Source organism: Garra rufa, chromosome 22 (genome assembly GCF_049309525.1).
Source record: "Garra rufa chromosome 22, GarRuf1.0, whole genome shotgun sequence".
NCBI lineage: Eukaryota > Metazoa > Chordata > Actinopteri > Cypriniformes > Cyprinidae > Garra > Garra rufa.
Window position 1 is genome coordinate 26,474,413 of NC_133382.1, and position 25,254 is coordinate 26,499,666.

The 25,254-nt window shown below is 39.6% G+C and overlaps 3 protein-coding genes across 3 annotated transcripts; 2 read left to right on the forward strand and 1 right to left on the reverse strand.

The window, feature by feature from the left end:
- The first annotated feature begins 254 nt into the window (after positions 1 to 254).
- On the forward strand, positions 255 to 5,951 carry LOC141297717 (uncharacterized). Its single transcript, XM_073828165.1, has 5 exons — positions 255 to 457; positions 2,545 to 2,649; positions 4,255 to 4,392; positions 4,477 to 4,529; positions 4,615 to 5,951. The coding sequence occupies exons 1-4, from the start codon at positions 373 to 375 to the stop codon at positions 4,515 to 4,517; spliced, it is 369 nt and encodes a 122-aa protein (XP_073684266.1). The 5' UTR covers positions 255 to 372; the 3' UTR covers positions 4,518 to 4,529; positions 4,615 to 5,951.
- A 760-nt stretch (positions 5,952 to 6,711) lies between these two features.
- On the reverse strand, positions 6,712 to 15,650 carry znf646 (zinc finger protein 646). The gene is made up of 4 exons (XM_073828692.1): positions 15,514 to 15,650; positions 10,821 to 13,701; positions 9,617 to 10,711; positions 6,712 to 9,538 (listed from the first exon to the last, which is right to left on the reverse strand). Exons 2-4 carry the CDS (start codon positions 13,493 to 13,495, stop codon positions 8,635 to 8,637), a joined length of 4,674 nt encoding a protein of 1,557 aa, XP_073684793.1. The 5' UTR covers positions 13,496 to 13,701; positions 15,514 to 15,650; the 3' UTR covers positions 6,712 to 8,634.
- A 416-nt stretch (positions 15,651 to 16,066) lies between these two features.
- znf668 (zinc finger protein 668) lies at positions 16,067 to 21,460 on the forward strand. The gene is made up of 2 exons (XM_073828595.1): positions 16,067 to 16,502; positions 19,088 to 21,460. The coding sequence occupies exon 2, from the start codon at positions 19,098 to 19,100 to the stop codon at positions 21,042 to 21,044; it is 1,947 nt and encodes a 648-aa protein (XP_073684696.1). The 5' UTR covers positions 16,067 to 16,502; positions 19,088 to 19,097; the 3' UTR covers positions 21,045 to 21,460.
- Positions 21,461 to 25,254: the final 3,794 nt, after the last annotated feature.

Consider the following 25,254-nt stretch of genomic DNA (forward strand, 5'->3'; position numbering starts at 1 on the left):
CTGGACGTTTTGAACATCCAGAGAACATCCAGACAAGTTTTCATGACTGAAAGGGAAGGTTACTAAAGCGTTGTTTGTTAGCTGGGAAACTGTTGATTAAAAATTCTCTAATTTGAAGTATCGCCGATGTCCTAAACGTTGTCTACATAGACAGCCCACAAGCTTTTGAGATACGGCCACGGGATCTCAGTACAGTACATAGGAAATGACTCATAGAGGAGTTGAACCCAACGCGTGGGTGTGGGCGCTATTAAAACAAGACTGAAAGTTTGGGGTGGGTCATTCACACGCGCTGCTTTTGCTATGCTTGAAACTCATTTGTGGCTTTTAATCTTTTGAAATCGCTGTGGGATTTCAATATATATAAACTCAATGGATTCCGGTGCTATGTTACGTTGCGTCTATTGGATTACTCTATTGATCGCCACGCTTATTCATGGAATAAACGCGGATAAAAGTAAGAACATTCACATTTTACTTACTTAATATCCCCATGTTATAACGCAGAGCGTATGTTTGAGGTATGTTAGCCTATGTATTTTTTTCTGTCGGTGAGGAAGGTTCCAACCTTTATGTCTCATTTGTCCTCTTGCTATGAACATGAAGAGACGTGGAGTCAGTGGAGTTAATGACGATGAACTGCCTCATTCGTAATAGCTTCCTTTACCAGTTAGAGTTCCCACCGGTTCCGCATTCCAATGCTCTTATTTCACTCCCGCCCGCTCCATGGGATGTATTGTGCCCAGCTGAGAACAGCGCAGCACAAGAGGCTTCAGCTTTCCACGAGGAACATGAAGCGTGTAGCGCCTTTGTTACTTTGGCATGTGTATGTTACTGCTGGAACAGTTGTAATTGTAAAAACACTCGCAGGAATGAAAAAAAAGCGCTTTGGAAAAGTCTTAGGCAATGTCTTGGAAAGTGCCCATATGCCCTTGTAATATTCAGTGGCTTTAGTTAAGCAGTGATTTAATGCAGACAGAAAATTGATTCATGTCATGTCACAAAGTTACATCATAGGGAGGAAATTAGATTTCAAGTCTTATGGATTTAATCATGCACATCAATAGTGGTTCTCTACTGGGGGCCTCAGGCCCACTGGGGGGCCTTAGAAAAACTTCCAAGGTGGCTGCAAGACATCTTCATATTATGTAAAATTGTGGTGTTAAAATAATTGAACAAATAAGAAACTTCAGGAATTTGCACACCACTGAGCTCAAAGCAGATTTGTTTCCAGTGCAGCATACAAATTTCACAAACAAAACTGACATTGATTAATTACATTATTTTAAAATGATTTAATGTTTTGGTAACAAAGAACGTTTCTTTGTTTTAATGTTTTGTAACCCTAATTACTGTTCCATTTAAAAAAAAAATGTAAAAACAAGTACCTCATAATTTCAGAAAAAGAACAAGAGGAAGAACCTTCAGCTGTGTAGGGGGGCCTTCAAATATTAACTTTGACGATGGGGGTCCTTGGATTTCAAAGGTTGAGAACTAGACACTAGGGGGCTGAAATTCAAGCAGATGTTTACTGATCATTAAACTTGGGCGAAGAGCAGGACTGTGATTTCAGAAAGTCTCTATTTCCAAAATCAACCTTTAGATGAGCAGCCCACATTTGCAACCTCAACCATCAGATAAGATTGTACTGAGGTCTGATTCATTACTTCCTGTAGATTTACCTGTTTAAATTGTGCTTTCATGTGCATGTCATAAAGATATGCAGATCTTAATGTTACAGTGTACTTATTAATGCAGCAATAATGCATCCTTAAAAGTCTCCAAGATTCAATGTGAGCAGTGCACGCTGTTCTGTTACGTCACACAACCTGCCAAGAAAAGATTTGACTTTCAATATGCACTGTCACTTATTTGCTAGTAATAAATGTGAGGATTAGACATGAAGAGTAAGTCCTTTGTGAGAAAGCCATACTTCATTAGAATCTGCCGGTGTTTTCAAAGTCACGTCACGTACTGCGGCTGATATTAGCTTGCAGATGTTTGTCATCTGTAGACCGCAGCTGTTTATGTGAAAGACTTTCAGTGGTACCTGCCTTACCGTGTTTTCCCTTATGTACCTCCCCTGATTGCAAGCATGTGCGCAAGACAAACCCTAAACCCCGCAGCTTTCACTGATGACTCCTTCGCCAACCCATTAGTTCTCTTAAAGTCACTTTTCCATGTCCTCAGTTCTCACAGTGGGACACTTTGCATGCACTCAGGGGCCGCATCATAGTCTGGCCGTGAGCTTAGACTTGCTTACGCACACAGAGCATGAGTAATACCGTTTCCCCGCGAGTGCACCACCACATCACTTCAACGGAATTTCCCATCTCATTTCATATGAAAAAGAGGCAGAGCGAAGCAAGCTGTTGGACCTTCTTATTCAGTCGTAAAACATCAGATTTTACCCATATGCAAAACCTCGAACCCACCCCAAGTTATCAGGAAACGTGTGCGGAGTTGTTTTTGTCAGTATTCGCTGTAATTTGCTACCGCTATCTGACACCTTTTTGTGTGTGCTTCTTTGTCCAATTTTGTCAGGTTCAGCCCTATGTTCGAAATCCGAATTCTGGAACAAAGATGTCGCACAATGTGTACCTTGTTATATATGCAAACAGTACCCGAAAACTCCATCATGTGACACATGTGAGTATATAAGATCAAATTTAAGATTATGATTGGTCTGAATAGTATGCCTCGTTCATGAACGCTCTCAGAAAAAAGGTACAAAAAGCTGTCACTAAGGCGGTACCCCAAGGTACAAAAAATTAAAGGTACATCTTTGTACCTTGTTACATATAGGTACATATTAGTCGACATACTTTAAAAGTAGTTCTTAAAGTGTACATTTTTTTAAAGGGTACCGCGCCATTTACAGATTTGTCCCTTTTTTTAAACAACAGTGAACGATTCGAATAAAACTGAATAAAAAAAGGTAATTTACCTCAGAACTAAGTGATACAAACTTGCAATTCTGACTTTTTTAATCAGATGAACTTGCGATATAAACTCGCAATTGCGAGTTATAAAGTTAGAATTGCGAGATAACTTTCTCATAATTGTTTTAAACTTTTTTTTTTCTCGCAATTGTCTCAAAATTCTGAGAAAAAGTCAAAATTGTGAGTTTGTATCACGTTTTTTATGTATCACGAGTTTGTATGACAGAATTGCGAGACAGAAACTAGCATTTGCAAGAAAACAAAGTCAGAATTGCAAGTTTGTATCACATTTTTATGTATCACGAGTTTGTATGACAGTCAGAATAGCCAGGTAGAAACAAGCATTTGCAAGAAAAAAGTCAAAACTTTTTTAAAGTTTTTATCTCACAATTTTGATCGCCATACAAACTCATACAGACTTTTTCTCACAAATGCAAGTTTGTATCTCGAAAAAATCTCGGAATTCAGAGTTTTTTTCTTGCAGTTGTGAGTTTATATCTCAAAATTCTAAGAAAAAAAGTCAGAATTGCCAGTTTGCATCACATTTTATGTAGCATGAGTATCACTAGTTTGTATGACAGTCAGAATTGTGAGCTAGAAACAAGCATTTACAAGAAAAAAGTCAAAACTGTGAGTTTGTATCTTAGAATTGTATCTCAGAATTTCTTTGTATCTCAGTCTTTCTCATAATTGCAACTTTAAATCTTGGAATTCAGAGTTTATATCTTAAAAATTTGTATCACATTTTTGATGACAGTCAGAATTGCGAGAAAATTGCAAGTTTATATCCCGCTATTTTGAGATAAAAACTCACAATTGCGAGTTTATATCATGCAATTGCGAGAAAAAAAGTCAGAATTGCGATGTAAACTCACAAATGTGTTTTTTATTCAGCGGCAGGAACAAGCTTCCATATTAATTTGTTTAATCATGTGACGTTTGAACTAATGACTCTTTATATTTGGTTTATCGAAACATGTTTCTGCCATCAAATGAAAACTAAAAAAGTAACAAAGTAACTGCAAGTAACAAAGTCTGAATTGTGAGATATACTAAATTAGGAAATTATTAAAATATTTGAATTTAGATCCATTCAAAAAAAAAAATCATTTTGCTGAAGATTCAAAGTCATTATAAAATGGCTTGATATTCCCATCAATACTGAATAAGGTTAAACACTCACGAGAATGCATTGTAAGTAGATGCCTTTGCAATAGGTCAGAGCTTACGTACAAAGGAGGAGTGGTCAGATTCTTTCTGTATGATCAGAAGAGCTGGAGGTCTTCCAGTAACATTGTCCTGTGTTTTTAAGGCCCACCCACAGAGCCTTCGGATTCCTGGAGGGTGGCAGCAATTACCAGTTTATCTGTCCTGGCAGCCGTAATTGTTTGCGGAGCCTTGCTCATAGGCGTCTTAGTACATCAATGCAGGTCCAAGAGGGCCTTACGTGGTGAGACGTTAACATTACAACATCTTTTTAACAACAAACACTCGGGACTCAAAACTAACTCAACTCTTTCTGTCCATAATTCAGAACCGATTGAAGAGACAACAGGACCCCTTTATCCAGTATAGGTTCTTCATAAGGTAAGGGTTGAAAAATGCTTCTTAGGATGCTTCAAATTACAAAAGTTAGTTAGTTTTGCTCATATGCATTCTTTTACGTTTGCAGCTCATGGAACTCAAGCTGACAGCATATGAAAATGGACTGTTACTCCAGTGAATTAACGCTCCAGTCGGTGAAACACTGGCTGGTACCTCAACCGCAGAGTGTTCTATGAGTAGCATCGGATTTGTTAATTTATTACATTAGTACGCTATGTCATGCATAGCAAATGGTTATGCACAAAAAGCTGCACTGAGACTTTCCTCGTCACTCACTGTGCGGAATAGGTTTGCAAGCCTTAGGTGCTAATGACATCCTATGGACAGCATGATAGGATATTTTATATTCCTTTTTTTGGAACCCCTAAAATGCTTCAGCGACAGGTCATGTTACACTGTTTTTGCAGAAATTTGTTTGAGGCCATTCATGTTGCACTTAGAGTGCACTGCAGATGCATATCCCCTTGAATATTCCTCCTTAGACGACGCAAATAACCATATTATAGTAGACTTAGAGATACACAAATATGCCTCCTAAACAGATTTAGTATGGCACATAGCCATTTGAATGTATTTGTAATCTTTGTACAGTTTAATTATCTATTTTTATAGTGTTGGAATACTACGCACTGTATAGATGTAGCCCTTTGTACAACGTTTTGACACTGACCGGCTCAGCAGCCCGTCTATGGCATTGATGAAGACGTGGAGACACTGAAGACCAGCGAAGACAGAGCAGCCGACGACCTGAAAGAGAAGAATCACCAGCTGACATTAATAGATTCTCTAAGAGCCACAGGTGTCAGATTTAATCTTAGTTTAATAAGAGATTAGATAGTTTAGAGTGATATTAAAATACATGTATCGCAATACATTTAATCTCTCGTGTTTTATCATTTCAGCTCAGTAAAATATTGTGAAAGGATTAAATGACCAGTTTTAGATGTGTGTAGCCAGCTTTGGGCATTAGGGAAATGTATATATTTATATACAGTAGATGGAGTAGCCTAAGTCACTTGTTTGAATGACTTCAAGTGTGTATAGCAAGGGTTTATCTCATTAAACCTGTGAAGAACGTATCAGAGTCACATTTCAACCCAGAATCAAAAGAAATAAGACAGTTTATTTGTTGCATTGTTACATAAAGCACACTCTATACCCCAACTCTCAAGAATACTTCATGTACCTCATTACGAATCACTGCCATGTTTGTCAGAATATCTAGGAACGTCAAGAAGCTAGTCCAGAATCTTGATAAACATAAACTTGTGAAGCATGCACGGCGCTGTCACAGTCTTGAGTGAAGTTGGTTGTGTATATGTGCCTTTACTCATTCACAATTACTCCACAGACTGCAGGAAACTATACATTTTAATACAATAAAGAGACAACTAATGTACTGTATTTGTCTGTTGATATTTTCTAGCTGTATATTGCTCATCAGTGTCCTAACTACACGCGATAAAATGTATCTTTTCCATGTAAATTGGAGTTTTGGTCCTAACTAGCCGCGACGACCTAGTTTCTAAAAAGCGGTTTCTATTTCTGCGACGTCGCAGCTGGAACAACAACATACAAGCTATGACATTATAATCTCAGTGAATGATTATGTGCTTTATTCAATGTTAATACTGTCTAATGAAAGTTTGAATATCATATTGCGTGACATGTATAGCCATTCTGAAAGCTACAACAGATGGTTTACCTCAGACCATGAAAATAAATAAAAGCTAAACAGTTTACCTCAGATCTAGAAAATGAATTAAAGCTAAAGTTAAAACAGCGAACTCGGTGCGAACCAACAGGCGTATTCCATAACAAAGATGGTATCAGTTACTCAGTATATAGTTTTAATAATGTTAAAAAGGTTCAGTGTTTATGATCTAGATTTTATACTTGTTCATTTCGTGTGGAGTGCACTTCTGCGGTTTTGAAAGGTTGTGATATCTGTCACGTCGCGCCTGATGTGGACAGCCAAGTTGTTTGTCGCTGGATTTCTGTCGCGTCGCGTGTAGTTAGCGCAGGGTGTCACACTTGAAGCGACAATATTGACTCATTTTATATTTGCATACTCTAAAATAATCATGCAATGCACTGCAACTGCAAGGAATTCAAGTGTTAAAACAGATAAGATACAGGAAGGCTCAAAAAAGAAGCCAGAACACAACGTTATATTGTTTTATTCAGTTCAAGAAAGTGAGGGCATCAACACCTACAAATAAACATCATCTGCTTATTAAGGTCCCTACTTGAGAAAGAGAAACATTGATCATGTGAACAAAAATAAATATTTTATATTTAAGATATATGCAACTGACTACAGGGTGTCTCAGTTGTCAGTTTAAGTTATGTCAAATGCAACAAAGCCATTAATACATGAAGGTTTGCGAATTCTACTCTTAAATAATCAGTGAGCACTGATCTATAGGCTTAAAAGGAAACCATCTTACAAATAATTTAATCCAAGTAGAGTGGTGATATGAAATGGCACATTGAAATTCAATCTGGCATCAAAGACAGACAGAAGCCTTGATGCTAGAAGCATCAAGCTAAATGTAATTTCTTACATTGCGTCTAGTAAGTTGCGAGACCTGAGCGTTTTAAAAAACTGCTGAGAAGAGTTTAGTCTGTGAATTCCTGCCCTGGTAGAGCCCGACCGATCATGGATTTTTTTGGGTCCATTGCATTTTTTGTGCTCCAAAATCTTGAACATTTACTACAAAAGTATGCGCTAAGAAAACGGAAATGTTTCTGTTATTCTTTCTGTCGTGAATGCTTTTAAAGAGGTATTTCTTAAGTGTTTACAACCATTATCTAGAATACCGACATAGTTGACCAATCTAGCATTTACCACACGTTTAATACCATGCATAATGTGTACCACATTTAACAGTATTAAAGACAAGAAATATGCTTACATTTCAAATATTAATGTAAGGTATAAATAGTTCTACTTAAATAAATAAATATCTTTGAGATTTTCTAGACAGGCCCTAGAGAAGGTTGCTGTTTAACAGCCTTACCAGTGTCATCCATTATGAAACTGCAGGAGCATCAAGAGTATATTGGTCTTAAAGTGTTAGTTCACCCAAAAATGAAAATTAGCCCATGATTTACTCACCCTCAAGGCATCCTAGGTGTATATGACTTCTTTCAAACGAATCCAATCGAAGTTACGTTAATTTTCTACTTCTAATTCGTTTGTCACTTCTCAGCGGCACATGCGCAGCGGATACATTGGATATATTTATTTTCATCGATTTGCTACAGGAGGCTTTTATTCACTCCCTGGAGCTGTGTAGAGCACTTTTTTTTATTATGGGTGGATGCACCATATTTGGACCATTATAAAGCATGGAAGAGCCAGGATAATTTTTAATGTAACTCCAATTGAATTCGTCTGAAAGCAGAAAGTCATATACACTTAGGATGGCTTGATGGTGAGTAAATCATAGGCTAATTTTCATTTTTGGGTGAACTAACCCATTAATAAGATGATGATTACAGCACATCTACCATGAGCAGTACAATAACCTGAAAATATGGAAGCACTTAATACAAACATAGCATGTATCCCCATATTACTTTTATAAAAAAAAACAAAAAAAAAAAACATAACAGCTTGTTTTGTTCCCACTCCGATTACACTGAATAATCGGTCAGGCTCTTGAAGGCAGCACTAGGTAAGAGCCTGGATGGAAATACTCATCCAAGCACTCAGTCTGAGACCTATAGTAGTACCAAACAATTTGTGTACTGTGTGGGGACACAAAACAAACAAAATAATAATCTAAAATGGTCTCTGACAGGCACTGTCACTTATTCTAAAATGTCTACAGTATAACTGTCCCTACCAGAGGTAGTATCTTACCAATGCCAGTCTTAAGTGTCCAATATTTTAAAACACAACAGTAAAGGAGGCAAGTCTTGCCAAGATTAGCATCAGTGTGCGACACCATCTGGACAAGTACAGCAGAAAACCTGACGTTGTACGATTATTGGCATTGGGCCTTGGGTGGGGAAAGAGTCTTGTAATAGAATATTGTTTTGAAATCTTCCCTAGGAGCGGCAGGACTGGAGCGTGGCCTTAGAGGAAAGGGTCCACACCCAGTCCCATGAATGCATCATCATCCATGTTGAAGGACGACTCATAGCTCTGTTGGGTATTCTGATGCATCTTCTGATGGTGCCGGAGGTTGGACTTGCTAGAGAAACGCTTGTCGCAAAGGAGGCAGGAGAAAGGCTTCTCTTTGGTGTGGATGCGCCTGTGACAGATAAGCTGGGTGGAGACCCGGAAGGCCTTGCCACACTCCAGGCACTGATAGCGTTTGGGTTCCGTGTGAATGCGCCTGTGATTCTTTAGCGCCATGAGATTGGTGAACTCCTTCTGGCAGACTGAGCAGAAGAAGGAACCAGTCTTGTGGCTGTTTTTGTGGTTGAGCAGTGAACCAGCGTGGCGGTAAGTGCGCCCACAGTGCTCGCACACATGACTTTTCTCTTCCCTACCGTATCCATCGCTACTTTCCTGCTGGTCTTGCGGCTCAGGGAATCCGCCGTGCACTCTGCTAAAGGCTGAATCGATCTTGGGAAGGCTCTGAATTCCTATCTGCTGGTCTAGTTCTGAGTCCCAGCCTATATCTTGCTGCATCTGCACACCTTGCTCATGGTGAAACTGCCCCTGCAAGCTCCCATGGAGCTCCTGGTGCTGCTGAAAACTAGCCAGGTTTGGAAAGTTCTGTTGACACATGTTGCAGTAATAGGGGAGTCCCTTACTATGCACCTCCATATGGCTCTGCAGGTGAGCGAACTCGCAGAAGGTTTTACCGCAATCTGGGCAGCAGTGGCGAGCCATTTGAGAATGGCTGTCTAAATCTTGACGGTCTGTGAACGTTTTGAGGCAGAGAGTACAATGTAGGAGGTCAGCAGAATGAGTCTTCTTGTGGTTGAGAAGGGAACCGGCATGTCTATAAGAGCGTCCGCACTGATCGCACCTGTAACAAAGGAAAAGATTAAATATAGGAAAGGATAGGTGTTCAAATTATAAAAAAAAAAAAAAAGCAGTCACTCACGTGTAGCATTTGTCTACACCGTCTTGAGTTACAGTAGAGTTTGGATTGCCATTCCTGTAACAGCGATGTCTCTTCAGACCAGACTTTCCCTGGAAGCTTTTGCCACACGTTTGGCAGCTGTAATGAGTTACTCCCCGTGCATGAATTTTCTGATGATTGTACAGGATACTGGAGAGACGGAAAGCTTTGCCGCAAGTAGGACAGACATACTTTTTCTTCTGCGTGTGAATGCGTGTGTGGTTCCGTAAAGCCATGGGATTGGAAAAGGGCTTGGCACAGAAGGAGCAGGTGAAATGGCCTGTTTTGTGAGTGTTCTTATGGTTCAACAAGCTACCAGCATGACGGTAACTTCGACTACAAATGTTGCACTTGAATGGTCGTTCCTCTTTTACTAAGTCCGCACCATCGTTTTCACCATCTATAGTTCCTGGGGGGACAGAATCAGGGGCAGTCTCTTTGCTACAGGTGTGCCCTTCAAGTAGTTCGGTATCTGGAAATACAAGACGGCACTGTTTGCAAGTCAAATCCTTTTCTTGTTTGTGGCCCCTGACCTTTCCTCTTCCTGCTGCGGTTCTTTTATTGTTCGAACAAGTGTGGTTGAGCAACTGTTTGTTTCCCCTGAAGGCCTTTCCACAGTCTTGGCAGCGGTGTCTTTTGATGGAAAAATGTATTCGCAAATGGTTCTTCATTGCTAGCTGGTTGGAGTAAGTGTTGTTGCACAAAGCACAGTAGTATTCACCTGTCTTGTGCGAGTTTTTGTGGTTGACCAAGCTTCCAGCATGCCGATAGCTTCGCCCACACTGATCACAGACAAAAGGGCGAGGGTCTCTGGGGTCTCCCACCTGGCCCTCTTTTTCTTGGCTAGCCTGCTCATTGTTAGAGGTCTGCCGTTGCTTGTGGCGTCTGCTCATTCTCTTTCTGCTGGAATTAAGTGCCTGCATTCCACTCCCTGAGGCATTCCCACTCATCTGCATGAGTGTCTGAATTTGTTTGTTGAGCTCTTCAATCTTAGCCTTGTTTTCCTGATGTACCCTCTGGTGGTTCAACAGTTGTTTATAGATTTTGAATGCTTTTCCACATTCTGTGCATCTATGCCTGGTAGAGAAAGAAAAAGATCAGATATAAAAAGAACTTGGCTTTAAAATAGATGAAGTATGATCCTACACAGTCACTCATTCAATTTGAACACATTTTAAATACTTACTTTTTAACATCAAAGTGTGTTCTCTGGTGATTCTTGAGAGCTAGCAAATTATAAAAACGCTTTTGGCAAACAAAGCAGCGAAACACTCCAGTTTTGTGAGACTTCTTATGATTGAGTAATGATCCAGCATGTCTGTATGAACGACCACACTGGTCGCACTTGTACTGGCGCTCTCCATCATGCAGACTCTCCTGCAAAAGACCTCGTTGAAATGTACTTTTAACAAGCGGTTTCTTCCCACTTTTCTCCCCTACTTGTCCATCTCGCTGTCCTGTACAGTTGTGGTTATTGAGGTGATAAAGATCGCTGCAGCTTATGCCACATTTCCCACAAATAATACTTTCCATTTCCACTTTTGGTTTAAGCTCATTCTGGTGGCTGGTTGCAAATTGTTCTTGTGGATTACCTTCTATATTGCTATGCAAGAGCTGGTGAGCTTGTAGGTCCTGTTTCTTTGCAAAGCTCTCTCCACAAGTGCTGCAGATAATCAGACTGCAGTCACCCTGCTGATTTTCACTTGGTTCATCTTTCTTGACCTCTAGAGAAGACAACGGTGATGGGCCACATGCTGAAGATGCGCCATGAGTTTGAGTATGACCTCTGAGATGGCTTCGCAGGGCACGCATGCTAGTATAGTGATTCCCACACACCGAACACTGATACATCTCTCCATCGTCCTCTTCTTCATCATCATCTTCACATTCAGCTTTAGCTTCGCCGTCACTCATCTGACCATGAATGTTGTCTTGAAAGTTTTGCTGTCTAAAATATGCCTCTGCTACACTGTCGTTGTGTCCCTCAAAACCAACATCTTCCCCTGACTCTCCTAAGAAATGTTGATGATTTGTGTTGTGAAACTCCATGTGACCGGGTGAGCCGTTCAACATGGTTTGATACTGCTGATTCAGAAGAGGACACATGTGTGACTTGATTCCTGCAATATCAGTAAATGTCTTACCACAGTCAGCACACATGTGCCTCTCCATGAGGTGTTCGTCCTGAGGTAGGTGCTCATCTGAGAAGGAATCGTCAAACTGCTCATGAAATTCAGTAGCATTCGTCTCATTTACTTGGTCCTCATCAGATTTATGCTGCACAGAGTCTACCAGGTCCTGAGGAAGGCCTAATATTCCACTTACATCTCCATCATGTGACGGAAAACAGTTCTGTTGGTTCTCATGCGTCAAAGGCTCTGAGGAAAGCCAGTCACCCTCACAACTAGTAGGCAGAGATGCTGGCCTTCCCTTATGGATCCGAAGGTGGCTTCGCAGAGCTGCCAAATGTGGGTAGTTCTTGCGACAGATGGAACACTGAAAGATCCCAGTTTGATGGGATCGTTTGTGATTTATAAGACTGCCGGCATGCCTGTAGCTTTTGCCACAGACGTGGCACTTGAATCTGCGATCAGAACTGTCAGCATCTTCTACTTTGATGTTATCAGTACCCTGTGCTGAACAATCAAGGTTGAGGTTTTCTGATGGTAGGGCCATTGGCTGTCCCTGAGCATGTAAAGCCAATGGATTTTCATCTAAAGAGTTGGGTAGATAAATATGACCATTTTCCAATGGCGCATCTGATTGGGCATAATCAACAGCTTTATCGAGTAACGGAGGCAATGGTGGAGTGTCACTAGAGGGGGGATAAGGATTCGACTCTGGGGAATGAGTAACACTATCATTGTATGAGAAACTGTGCTCCTGTGACAAGTTGGTAGGGAGCTCAAATGACACTGAGGAGGAGTTATGCAACAGAATATGATTTTGAAACTCATCATCATTAGCAAAAGCAACCTGACAAAGGTGACAAAAATGTATGTTAGGATCACCATTCTGTGGCATAACATGAGGGGCAAGCTCTTGCTTGCAGTCTGTGAGGGCAGCTTTAGAGGTCGGCACACTGAGACGACCTCGTGTTTTACTGTGGATTCGCTGGTGACTATTAAGTGCAGCAAGATTATTGAACTGTTTAAAACAGACTGGACACTCAAACACTCCCATTAGATGAGTTTTCTTATGATTTATGAGGCTGCCATGATGTCTGTATGTCTTGTCACACAAGTCACATTTGAACGGCCTGTCTCCAGCATCATCGTCAGCTGCCGTGTCACTTTCTGCGGTGGCGTTTGAAACGTGTTCTGACACTGCACCATTACTAAGGCTGCTCACTGGAGCAATATTTAGCTTCATGTCTGGCTGCAAATCAGGTATCATGTCAAAATCCATCTCATCTAGATGCAGCAACTCGTCATCTCTATAATCATTTTCAATAAGACTATTTACAGAATCCTTTGTCCTGATTTGAGACTCTTTATTGCGATGGACCTTTTGATGGGTGACCAGCTGAGTTGCAAGGCGAAAAGCCTTTCCGCATTCTGTGCAAGAATATTTCTTTCTAGATGTGTGGATGCGCAGGTGGCTCTTGAGAGCCAATGCATTGGAGAGCTTCCTGGAGCATATATGACACTGAAAAGAGCCAACCTCATGTGTTTTCCTGTGGTTAGCCAAGCTGCCAGCATGCCTGTAGCCACGTCCACATTCATCACATTTGAACCTCCGTTCCTCCTCTGACTGATGAAAACTGTCTGTATGCTCCAAAAGACTGGGCATGCTTGCACATACTACACCACAATGTCTACACGAAAAGCCTTTGGTCCGGCCTGGCTCTTGCATAGCCATAATGGTATAGTATAGGAAATGTCAACAAGAGCCAGTTTGAATGAGTTTGGGGGACACACCTGTCCTCACTATTATCAAAATGGCTTGTTCGGAGAGGTGCAAACGCAAAGGCAACATTCAAAAAATTTGCTGAGAATACAATCTGTTCCATTCCATTGAAAAAATGTAATTGGGAAGAAGATGCAAGCGCAGGCACTGGATGAAATCTGCAACAGGAAAAGGCATACATTATTTACCATGAAGTTCACACAGGGCAGTTGCATAACAATAAATTCAATAATGATGAAAAGCTAACATTAACACTGATTCTATTATTTACTGCATATGACTTTCTTTCCGTATAACAGTCTCGGTCAGTATTCACTTTCATTATATGGCCTAAAAATGTAATAAAAGTGTCATGAAGTGAAATGACTAAAGCTGTCATTCTGCGTGACATCTCCTTTGATGTCAGGAGAAAGGAACTCATACAGGGTAGAAATGTCAAAAAACAAAAATCAATTAAAACAAAAATAAAACTGGGACGAAATGTGACCCTGGACCACAAAACCAGTCTTAAGTAGCATAGGTATATTTGTAGCAATAGCCAAAAATACATTGTATGAGTCAAAATTATCGATTTTTCTTTTATGGCAAAAATCATCAGGATAATAAGTAAAAGTCATGTTCCATTAAGGTATTTTGTAAATTTCCTACTGTAAATATATAAAAACTTAACTTCTGATTAGTAATATGCAAAGTTAATTTGGACAACTTTTAAAGGTGATTTTCTCAATATTTAGATTTTTTTGCACCTTCAGACTCCAGATTTTCAAATAGTTGTATTTCAGCCAAATATTGCCCTATCATACAGGGTAGAGATGTCAAAAAACTAAAATTATTTAAAACAAAAATAAAACTTGGGACGAAATGTGACCCTGAACCACAAAACCAGTCTTAAGTAGCACAGGTATATTTGTAGCTTACAGTCAAAAATACATTGTATGAGTCAAAATTATCGATTTTTCTTTTATGGCAAAAATCATCAGGATAATAAGTAAAGGTCATGTTCCATTAAGGTAATTTGTAAATTTCCTACTATAAATATATCAAAACTTAACTTCTGATTAGTAATATGCAAACTTAATTTGGACAACTTTTAAAGGTGATTTTCTCAATATTTAGATTTTTTTGCACCTTCAGATTCCAGATTTTCAAATAGTTGTATTTTGGCCAAATATTGCCCTATCCGAACAAACCATACACCAATAGAAAGTTTATTTATTCAGCGTTTAGATGATGCATAAATCTCAATTTCGGAAAATTGACCTTTATGACTGGTTTTGTGGACCAGGGTAACAAATAAGATGGATTTCTTGGGATAAATAATGACTTTTCTGGGTGAACTGCCCCTTTAATAAACAGTTTTATATGTTCACATTAAAAAACGTGTTCATTAAGTGTACAAAAAAAACACCCTTTTTATAGAAGCAATGATTAAACCAACTTGGACGTTATATAAAACTAATTTTTTTTATATCCATTCCAACCTATTTACCATCAATGAAAGTCTCCAGTTTTTAATAATTCTTTATATCTTATTATTAAAACACTATTGAATAAAATAACGCTGATACAGCATGTATGTCAGACTCTGACAGCATCACTAATCTATAATTGATTTTAAATATAATTCTTATGGATTAGTAGACAGCATGAAGGATCAACCCACGGGCTCCAGCAGTTAGATGACAGAATGCCTCACACAATGGAGCTCTATTGACACAGTAAACACTTCCCCAGTACATTAGCCTAACAGCTAGCTACACAAGCACAATCTTGATAGTTTTAATAGTCCTCCAGCCCTAGTCACAATTAGTATAGTAGACAAACTGCCCTTGAGATGAACGTAATAAAATGTATTTGGGAGAGGCAGTAGCATCCCATCCCGTTGCGAGCTAGTTAGCATTTGGCGGCTAGAAACTGCGGCTAAAACTAACCCACTGATACTGCAAAAATGACGCTAGGAATATACATACTGAATGTTGCAGTCTCCTTGTGGGATGTTGGTGCATGTAATGTTGGCACTCCGTTCACTTTATTTTACTTTCAGGACGGGCGTGTTCGTCCCCCTTTTCTACCAATTGTCTTTTCCCCCATCCCACTCGACTCACTTCCTGCTCTTGTTGCTAGGAAACAGGAAATGTGCACCAGTGAAAATAGTCCGTACGTTTATATCTTTAACATTTTTTATTAAAACGTATTATATTTGTTATATTATTTCTACTCTCTCCGTCAATTCCTATTGAAAACATTTAACAGCATGAACTAAATTAAGTTAAGCCCCCTATTTTCTTAAAACGTTTACTCAGTGACCAAGAATGCTTTATTTTTTGTAAAATAGTCACAATGCAAACACAGCAATTAGCACTCATACATTATATGTATATAATGAAATATTATACAGGTATCGGAACTTCTAGGAGTTCCACACATAACATATTTTCTAATTTGTTTGTTTCTTTATTGTTGTCATTAATGTTAACAACAGCTTGTATTTTTAAAAATGCACAGTTCCACTGTATTTGTCAGCTCTATTGCAAATACAAAAATTAGAACCACAGATAACCGCACCATCATTTTATCCAACTCACATTTTGTTATGTAACTTTATATGCACAAAACAACTGCACATCCACGTACATTGAAGTGAGCATACATCATTTCCCCTCCCACAAGCTCTCTCCACCCCATTTTATCCCACTCACCATGCACTGTAGTCTGTAGAAACACTGTAGCAAGCACAGCAAAACAGCAGAGGCACGGAAGCTTTTTAATTTAAGAAAAATTCAGATCATTTTGTTGACATTCCCCAGGTGGTGAGTGAGGAAGTCATGAAGGCTCACTTCTCTGCGTTCAGTGGATAATTTCGTCGTGGTCCTAAAGCCGCCGACCTTCTCCGTCCTGAGATTGAGCGATTTGCAATTCATTGTCAAAGGTACACCCATCTCTCCTGAGAGCAAAAAAGGTACGTAACGTAAACCACATTTTACAGGCACACTAAAGGCATAAAAACGATCACATATTGTAATAAAAATGTAGCGATTATGATAAAGTGACAAGCGTCCGACTGAAATGGCTTCGCATGTTCAGCGGTCCTAAAGCCAGCCATTTTGTGTTATAGTGCATGCTAAAAGAGTAGTTGTATGCGCTAAAGCATATTCATTAGCTTTTTGACTTGCCATTGTATTATATTTGCATTGCTTCGATTTGGTCATGGTCGCTATGCTCAATTTCTGTTAACATCGAAATGTAATTCAGTTTTGTACACAAGCTGCTCAGATGCCAACTTCCTTTGAGAACAAGAGCGTCTTTCCTAATTGTCCCTGAGGTCCTAATGCCGGCCATTTTGTCATGCCTGTCCCAATCCCAGCGTATTTAACATTCTTAACAAAATATTCAACACGTTTTCTGCCAAAATACTACATATTAGTTTTATTTATACGCTGTACGTCAGATACATCATAAACATACTAAATAATACATGCTAGTTACAACAGTAATTGTTCTTACAATAAATATGTGTTGAAGGGATGGTTGGTTCATCCTCAGAACACAAATTAAGATATTTTAAATGAAATCTGAGAGCTTTCTGACCCTGCATAGACAGCAATGCAACTTCCACATTCAAGGCCTAGAAAGGTAGCAAGGACATCATTAAAATCCATGTGACATCAGTGGTTTAACCGAATGTGGTAGTTGCGTTTCTGTCTATGCAGGGTCAGAAAGCTGACGCATTTTATTCAAAATATTTTAATTTATGTTCCGTAAATGAAGTACACGACCAGTCAAAAGTTTTTGAACTGTAAGATTTTTAATGTTTTTTAAATAAGTCTCTTCTGTTCACCAAGCCTGCATTTATTTGATTCAAATTACAGCAAAAGTTTTTTAAATTTAAAATAATTGCTTTCTATTTAAATATATTTTAAACTGTAATTTATTCTTGTGATCAAAGCTTTTTCAGCATTATTACTCCAGTCTTCAGTGTCACATGATCCTTCAGAAATCATTGTAATATGCTGATTTGCTGTCCAAGAAACATTTTTTATTATTATCATTATCAATATTTAAAACAGTTGAGAAAAACCTTTTCAGGATTCTTTGATGAATAGAAGGACCCAGAGATCAGAATTTATCTAAAATAAAAAGCTTTTGTAACATTATACACTATACCTTTTTTTGGGAGGGTTGAAATAATAAAAATTAATACTTTTCTATAGCAAGGATGCTTAAAATTGGTCAAAAGTGATTATAAAGACAGTTATAGTTCTATTTCAGATAAATGCTGTTCTTCTGAACTTTCTATTCATTAAAGGAGAACTCCGGTGTGATTTTGACCTAAAATGTATTGAATCATGATACCGAGTGTGAACGTACCTTGCATATCTCATCTCGGTTTGTGTCCAGCTGTCCGAAATCTGGGGTCAGTTAGCCGATGCTCACAACAGGTTGTCAATGAAAGTAAACAGGGCATCGGAATAGCCATGTAAATAAATCACTGTTTTACGCCATTTACGAGGCACAAAGTAGCTCCACACTTCATTGGTAGACTTCCAAGGGCCCTGACATTTAAAATGAGACATTGAGAACTCAGAAAAAGCACCGGTAGTTTATTTACAAGAAGATTTATACAGACAGTACCTGGAAAAGAAAATCCGGTCGCCACCATCCTGAACTTAGTCACGATAAGTCGAGTGTCGAGCACCAAGGAATTTATCAGGTTATCAACGTATCAGGTTGTAGTTTCCTTCGGGCTCGACACTCGACTTATCGTGACTACATTTAAGATGGCGGCGACCGGTCTGTTCCTGGTGGAAAATGTCTGTATAAATCTACTTGTAAATAAACTACCGGTGCTTTTTCTGAGTTCTCAATGTCTCATTTTAAATGTCAGGGCCCTTGGAAGTCTACCAATGAAGTGTGGAGCTACTTTGTGCCTCGTAAATGGCGTAAAACAGTGATTTATTTACATGGCTTCTTCGATGCCCTATTGGCTCTCATTGACAACTTGTTGTGAGCATCGGCTAACTGACCCCAGATTTCGGACAGCAGGACACAAACCGAGATGAGATATGCAAGGTACGTTCACACTCGGTATCATTATTCAATACACTTTAGGTCAATATCACACCGGAGTTCTCCTTTAAAGAAACCTGAAAAAATTATACTCTGCTCTTTTCAACATGATAATATAATGCATGTTTTTGAACAGCAAATCAGAATATTAGAATGACTTTTGAAGGATCATGTGACTGGAGTAATGATGCTAAAAATTCAGCTTTAAAATCACAGAAATAAATTACATTATAGATATATTCAAATAAAAAGCAGTTATTTTAAACAGTAAAAATATTTCAAAATTTTACAGTTTTTGCTGTACTTGGATGAAATGAATGCAGGCTTAGTGAGCAGAAGAGACTTCTTCAAAGACATTAAAAATCTCACTGTTCAAAAACATTTGACTTGTAGTGTATGTAAGTAAAGTAAATGAACTATAAATTAAATTAAACTTAAATTTAAAACACTCATTGTATATTTTGTTGTTTTCTCCAGCATCATCAGGATGGCTTCACCCCAACCAGGTAGCCCACCAACCACAGAGCAGTACACACCACCGCCCTCTGAGACCGAGCCCAACAAAGAACCAGACAACTCATCAGAACAACCTACGAGAAAAAGAGGCAAAGGGAGGCCGCCAAAAACTCTGCACACTTTTAAATGCTCAACTTGTCAGGAGGTCTTTACTAGCCCTTCAGCTCTACAAAGCCACAAGCTGTCAGTCCACAGTAAAGACAAACAGCAGCAATACACCTGCAGTAAGTGCACTAAGACGTTCTCCAGCCGGGCGCAGCTTTCCAAGCACCAGCGCTCCCACTCTGCCCAGCGTCCGTTCCAGTGCCCACACTGCCATAAGGCTTACAAGACTCCAACGGAGTTACGCAACCACAGCCGTTCACACACAGGAGAGAAACCATTTGTTTGTTTTGACTGTGGCAAGGCATTCATGCAGGCCATTTGCCTGCGTATCCACATGACGCAGCACAGTGGCGAAAGGCCTCACTCTTGCCCTCATTGCTCGAAGAGTTATCCCACATTATCCAAACTCAAAGTGCACCAGCGATCACACACCGGGGAGAAGCCTTACTTTTGTTCCGAGTGTGGGAAGAGTTTTGCCGACCCTTCGGTGTACCGCAAGCATCGGCGAAATCACCAAGGCCACCGGCCGTATTCTTGCGGCCAGTGTGGTAAAACATACACGGAGCTGAAGGACTTGAAGAACCATGAGCGTTCGCACACGGGCGAGAAGCCTTACTTGTGCTCGGATTGTGGCAAAGCCTTCTCCCGGTCGTCCTCTTTGGCGTGCCACTTGCGGATCCACTCCAAGAGCAAGCCGTATCAGTGTGAACAGTGCGGAAAAGGATTTACTCAGCTGTCCTCGTACCAGTCCCATCTCCGCACCCACTCGGGTGAAAAGCCCTTCTTGTGTCCACAATGTGGCAAGATGTTTTCCGACCCCTCTAGTTTCCGTCGACATCAACGGGCGCATCAAGGATTCAAGCCGTACCCTTGTGACAAGTGCACTAAGAGGTTTCGGCAACCGGCGGACCTTGCGGTGCATCAGCGTGTGCATTCGGGCCAACGGCCCTACAAATGCCAACGCTGCGATAAAGCTTTTGTCGCTTCTTGGGATCTGCGACGCCACATGCTAGTCCACTCTGGCCTGCGGCCTTTTTCTTGCACGGAATGTGGCAAGTCCTTTACGGAGCGCTCTAGTCTCAACAAACACCGAAGGGTGCATTCAGGGGAGCGTCCTTACAAATGCCAGCTGTGCTTCAAGTCCTTTGTTGTGTCATCCAGTTTGCGCAAACACGAGAGGACACACTTGTCCGAGAGGCCTTTACAGGTTCAAGCCACTCCTGAAGCGGCTCAAATGTTTCCCACCACCCTGCCCCAGTTCTCCTGCTCTCACTGTGATATGATATTCGGGACATGGGAGGAAGTGCAGGCCCACACCAGCCTTCACACCATCTCTCCCCCATCTGATTCTACAACTTTGGCTGTACCTGTTGGTCCACATGTTTGCGTGACCTGCCAGACAGAGTTTGTTCACCTGGCTGATCTGCAGGCACACGAGAAACTGCACCCCAAGCCACGACCTCACGTTTGTGACCAGTGTGGTAAGGGTTTTTTGAATAAAGCCGGGCTTCGTAAACATCAGCGCATCCACTCGACCAGTCGGCCACATTGCTGTGGCGTTTGCGGAAAGGCTTTTCTTTTTGCAGCGTACCTTCGCAAGCATTTACGCACCCACCGTGACACCGAGTCCTCATCCTCCCTGCCTCAGACGGATATAGTGCACAGCCAACAATTGCCATCCCCACCGAGTGCTGCGTCACCATCGGGATCCGAGCCTGCTGCTATTTCTCTGACTGTTCCGGTGACTGTGCCGGTGTCGGCATTTCAGACAATGCCAGCCCATGTGTTTATAGACAAGGAAGATGGGCTTTGAACTTATTGCTGACTGTGTCAGCTGCTTTGAACGTCTGAACACTGTTCAAATTTTTGTTGCTGATGTCTATATGCACACAACAGAAAGAATTTCGGAAAATGCCTGAAAATTAATAAAATACAATTTTAATCAGGATTAAATGCTTCAGTGCATAGTCACAAAAAATGTCTTTGCTTTGCTTTTGTACAAAAGTGTATTTCTCTTTTGAAATGTGCCAAGATTGCTGAGAGGATTTTTATTTTTAAGGTACGTCTCAATCAAAGAGTCAGTTATTGGTTCTCCTCAGTGTCATAATCGCAGATTTAATCTAACATGTGATGTTTATATACACTTGAAATCAGTGTAATATTTCAATTCTGATTTTAATCACAAGACCTGACTTATTTAAATCAATAAAATTTTCTCCATCAACTGACTACAGCGGTTTATCCTGTATTTTATTTTTCTTAAGTTTAAACAGCTGTTATTGTGAGTGTTTTTTAAGGGCAACAAGCCAGTGTTTGTGGTGGTAAATGTGACAGTAATTACTTTTTGGACATAACATAATGTTTTTATACTGTAGTGCTAAACAACATTTCCTCTTGTTCTTCTTTACATGTCTTAGTACTGACCTGAATAGCATATTTCACATAAAGGATGTTTACATATAGTTCACAAGAGAAAATAATAGTTGAATTTATAAAAATGACTCAAAAGTTAACATGCACTTTATTCTTAATACTGTTACCTAAATGATCCACAGCTGGGTGTATGTTTTTTTTGTTTTGATAGTTGTTCATGAGTCCCTTGTTTTTTTTTTTTTTTTTTTTTTTTTTTTGTGTGTATTTGAATTATTTCCAACAATGATGATATGATTTTGAGATCCATCTTTTCACACTGAGGACAACTGAGGGACTCCTATGCAACTATTAGAGAAGGTTTAAACATTCACTGATGCTTCAGAAGGAAACACGACACAATGAGTTTTTCGGGGGATGTAAATGTTTACAATTTGATGATCAGTGTAAATTTAATGTATTTTGTCTTCTGGGAAACGTAAGTATCTTTTGTAACTTCTAAAGGGCAGTACTAAATAAAAAATGTTATTTAGGCAAAATAAGAAAAATCTACACACTTTCATTTTGTTTAAAAGTTTACACCCGTGGCCCTTAATGAATTATTTATCCTTTTGGAGCATCAGTGAGCATTTGAACCTTCTGTAATAGTTGCATATAAGTCCCTCAGTTGTCCTCAGTGTGAAAAGATGGATCTCAGAATCACACAGTCATAGTTGGAAAGGGCTCAAATACAATTTGGGAAATTTGTGGGACCTGAAGGATTTTTCTGAAGAACAGTTGGCAGTTTAACTGTTCATGAACAACTATTACTAAAAAAAAAAACAGCTGTGAATCATCTAGATAACAACACAGTATTAAGAAGAGTACCTAAAGTTTTAAACTGGGACATTTTTATAAATGAACTAACTAATATTTTCTCTTGTAGACTAAATGTAAACATCTTTTATGTGAAATATCTTATTCAGGTCAGTACTAAATAAAAAATAACATGCATTTTGTATGATCCCTCTTATTTTGGTAAAATAATTAACATTTTGCAGATTCTGCGAAGTGTATGTAAACATTTGACTTCAACTGTAGATGAGTAGACCGAGAAGCAGGCAATTACGATTTCATAGTTTTATTGACTTTATTGTTTTTATAATACGTGTGGAAAATAGTAATTAAATTAGTATTGGAAAGAAATTGTGGTAGAGTTTGCCATTAAACTAACATGTGAAATTTAGTTTGGAAAGTCATCTAAAGAAGAGATGAGCAGTAAACATTTAAAGTCCATGTTGCAGGTTAAATTTTTTTTCGAGATAAACATATGTGTATGAAAATACAATACAAACCGTTAATGCAGGATTTGAAAATATTTTACAGGACATAAGGGCACAAATTTAGAAGACAAAGTGACGATTTCCTTGACCGCTCTCAAAAACAGCTTTTTTTCCACACCGCGTCATATGACGTCACGACTGGGAGTCGTTCGCCAAGCTCTGTTGCTATTCAGTAGGAGCAGTCGTGAGTTACTGTGTTTTCAGTCGTTATTTTTAATTTCAATTGATCATCTTCATGGTAAATTTTTGTGCTTATGGAGGCTGTGCAAACTCCAGCCTGTCAGGACATCATGTCCACGGGTTTACTTACAATAAAAAGAACGGCGCTGTCTTCCGGATCTGGGTGCATTTGTGCGGGTGAAGAGACGAGCCTATACTAATGCATCTGCTTCGAAAAACGCGTTCTCTTTACACCGGAGGATTATCATCCCGGCGATATGATATGATACAGTTCAATATGGGATGCTGAAGCAAGAACCAAGTGAGGGTCAAAACTGGTGCAGTTCCTTCAGTGCACACAACACCTTCATCGGCTCCGCGGTCAGCCTGGTTCGTCCAAAGCCGTCAGAGATGCAGCTCGACGAAAACGTGAACTGTGCACCCAGGGCCGTCGCCAGAAATTTTTCAGTGGGGGGGTCTTTCATTTTCATAGAGGGGCACACTTTTTATGATCTCATAAACAGACATTAGACGTACTATATATATACATAGATATAGACCGTGAATATGGGTCTAGACTAAAACAAGACTGAATTTGGGCTGTCAGTGAAAATTTAATAGACGTCAAACCATAGCCCAAGAATAGACTAGACATCAGTTAGACGACTATTGAACGACTACATTTATACGTCTAATAGACAGTGAATATGGGTCTAGACTAAAACAAGTCTGAATTTGGGCTGTCAGTGAAAATTTAATAGACGTATAAACAAAGCCCAAGAATAGACTAGACATCAGTTAGACCATTATTGAACGACTACATGTATACGTCTAATAGACAGTGAATATGGGTCTAGACTAAAACAAGACTGAATTTGTGCTGTCAGTGAAAATTTAATAGACGTCTAACCATAGCCCAAGAATAGACTAGACATCAGTTAGACGACTATTGAACGACTACATGAATACGTCTAATAGACAGTGAATATGGGTCTAGACTAAAACAAGTCTGAATTTGGGCTGTCAGTGAAAATTTAATAGACGTATAAACAAAGCCCAAGAATAGACTAGACATCAGTTAGACGACTATTGAATGACTACATGTATACATCTAATAGACAGTGAATATGGGTCTAGACTAAAACAAGTCTGAATTTGGGCTGTCAGTGAAAATTTAATAGACGTATAAACAAAGCCCAAGAATAGACTAGACATCAGTTAGACGACTATTGAACGACTACATGTATACGTCTAATAGACAGTGAATATGGGTCTAGACTAAAACAAGACTGAATTTGTGCTGTCAGTGAACATTTAATAGACGTCTAACCATAGCCCAAGAATAGACTAGACATCAGTTAGACGACTATTGAACGACTACATGTATACGTCTAAGAGACAGTGAATATGGGTCTAGACTAAAACAAGACTGAGTTTGGGCTGTCAGTGAAAATTTAATAGACGTCTAACCATAGCCGAAGAATAGACTAGACATCAGTTAGACGACTATTGAACGACTACATGTATACGTCTAATAGACAGTGAATATGGGTCTAGACTAAAACAACACTGAATATGGGCTGTCAGTGAAAATTTAATAGACGTCTAACCATAGCCCAAGAATAGACTAGACATCAGTTAGACGACTATTGAACGACTACATGTATACGTCTAATAGACAGTGAATATGGGTCTAGACTAAAACAAAACTGAATTTGGGCTGTCAGTGAAAATTTAATAGACGTCTAACCATAACCCAAGAATAGACTAGACATCAGTTAGACCATCATTGAACGACTACATGTATACGTCTAATAGACAGTGAATATGGGTCAAGCCCGCTTTCTGGAAATGTCAACAGATGAGCGCATCAGTGCACACGGGGCAAAAAGCACCGTTAGAACACAGGCGCACTATCGCGCTGATGTGACCTGTCCGAGTCCGACCCGAACCCGAGCATCCTTTCTAAATATCTGTCCGAACCCGGGCCGGCCCGTCGGGTACCGCCAGGCTCGGCTCGGGTATCCATCCTCTAGTATGAATGTTACGTTTAACAGCTTGGGGGATGTATCACCGTAAGTCTTGTTTTTTCTTCTCATAACTTCGCAAAACGACCAAATCCGTGAACATATTTATTTAAATAATGAGACACAACGAGATGTGTATAAGTCG

Excerpts from the sequence above, each read along its gene's own strand:
- LOC141297717 (XM_073828165.1), top strand. The coding sequence starts at position 373 with ATGGATTCCGGTGCTATGTTACGTTGCGTCTATTGGATTACTCTATTG. Across the intron at positions 458-2,544 it reads TGGAATAAACGCGGATAAAA|GTTCAGCCCTATGTTCGAAA; the intron begins GTAAGAACATTC and ends CAATTTTGTCAG. Across the intron at positions 4,393-4,476 it reads GTCCAAGAGGGCCTTACGTG|AACCGATTGAAGAGACAACA; the intron begins GTGAGACGTTAA and ends TCCATAATTCAG.
- znf646 (XM_073828692.1), bottom strand. The coding sequence starts at position 13,495 with ATGGCTATGCAAGAGCCAGGCCGGACCAAAGGCTTTTCGTGTAGACAT. Across the intron at positions 10,712-10,820 it reads ACACACTTTGATGTTAAAAA|GCATAGATGCACAGAATGTG; the intron begins GTAAGTATTTAA and ends TTTCTCTACCAG. Across the intron at positions 9,539-9,616 it reads GGTGTAGACAAATGCTACAC|GTGCGATCAGTGCGGACGCT; the intron begins GTGAGTGACTGC and ends CCTTTGTTACAG.
- znf668 (XM_073828595.1), top strand. The coding sequence starts at position 19,098 with ATGGCTTCACCCCAACCAGGTAGCCCACCAACCACAGAGCAGTACACA.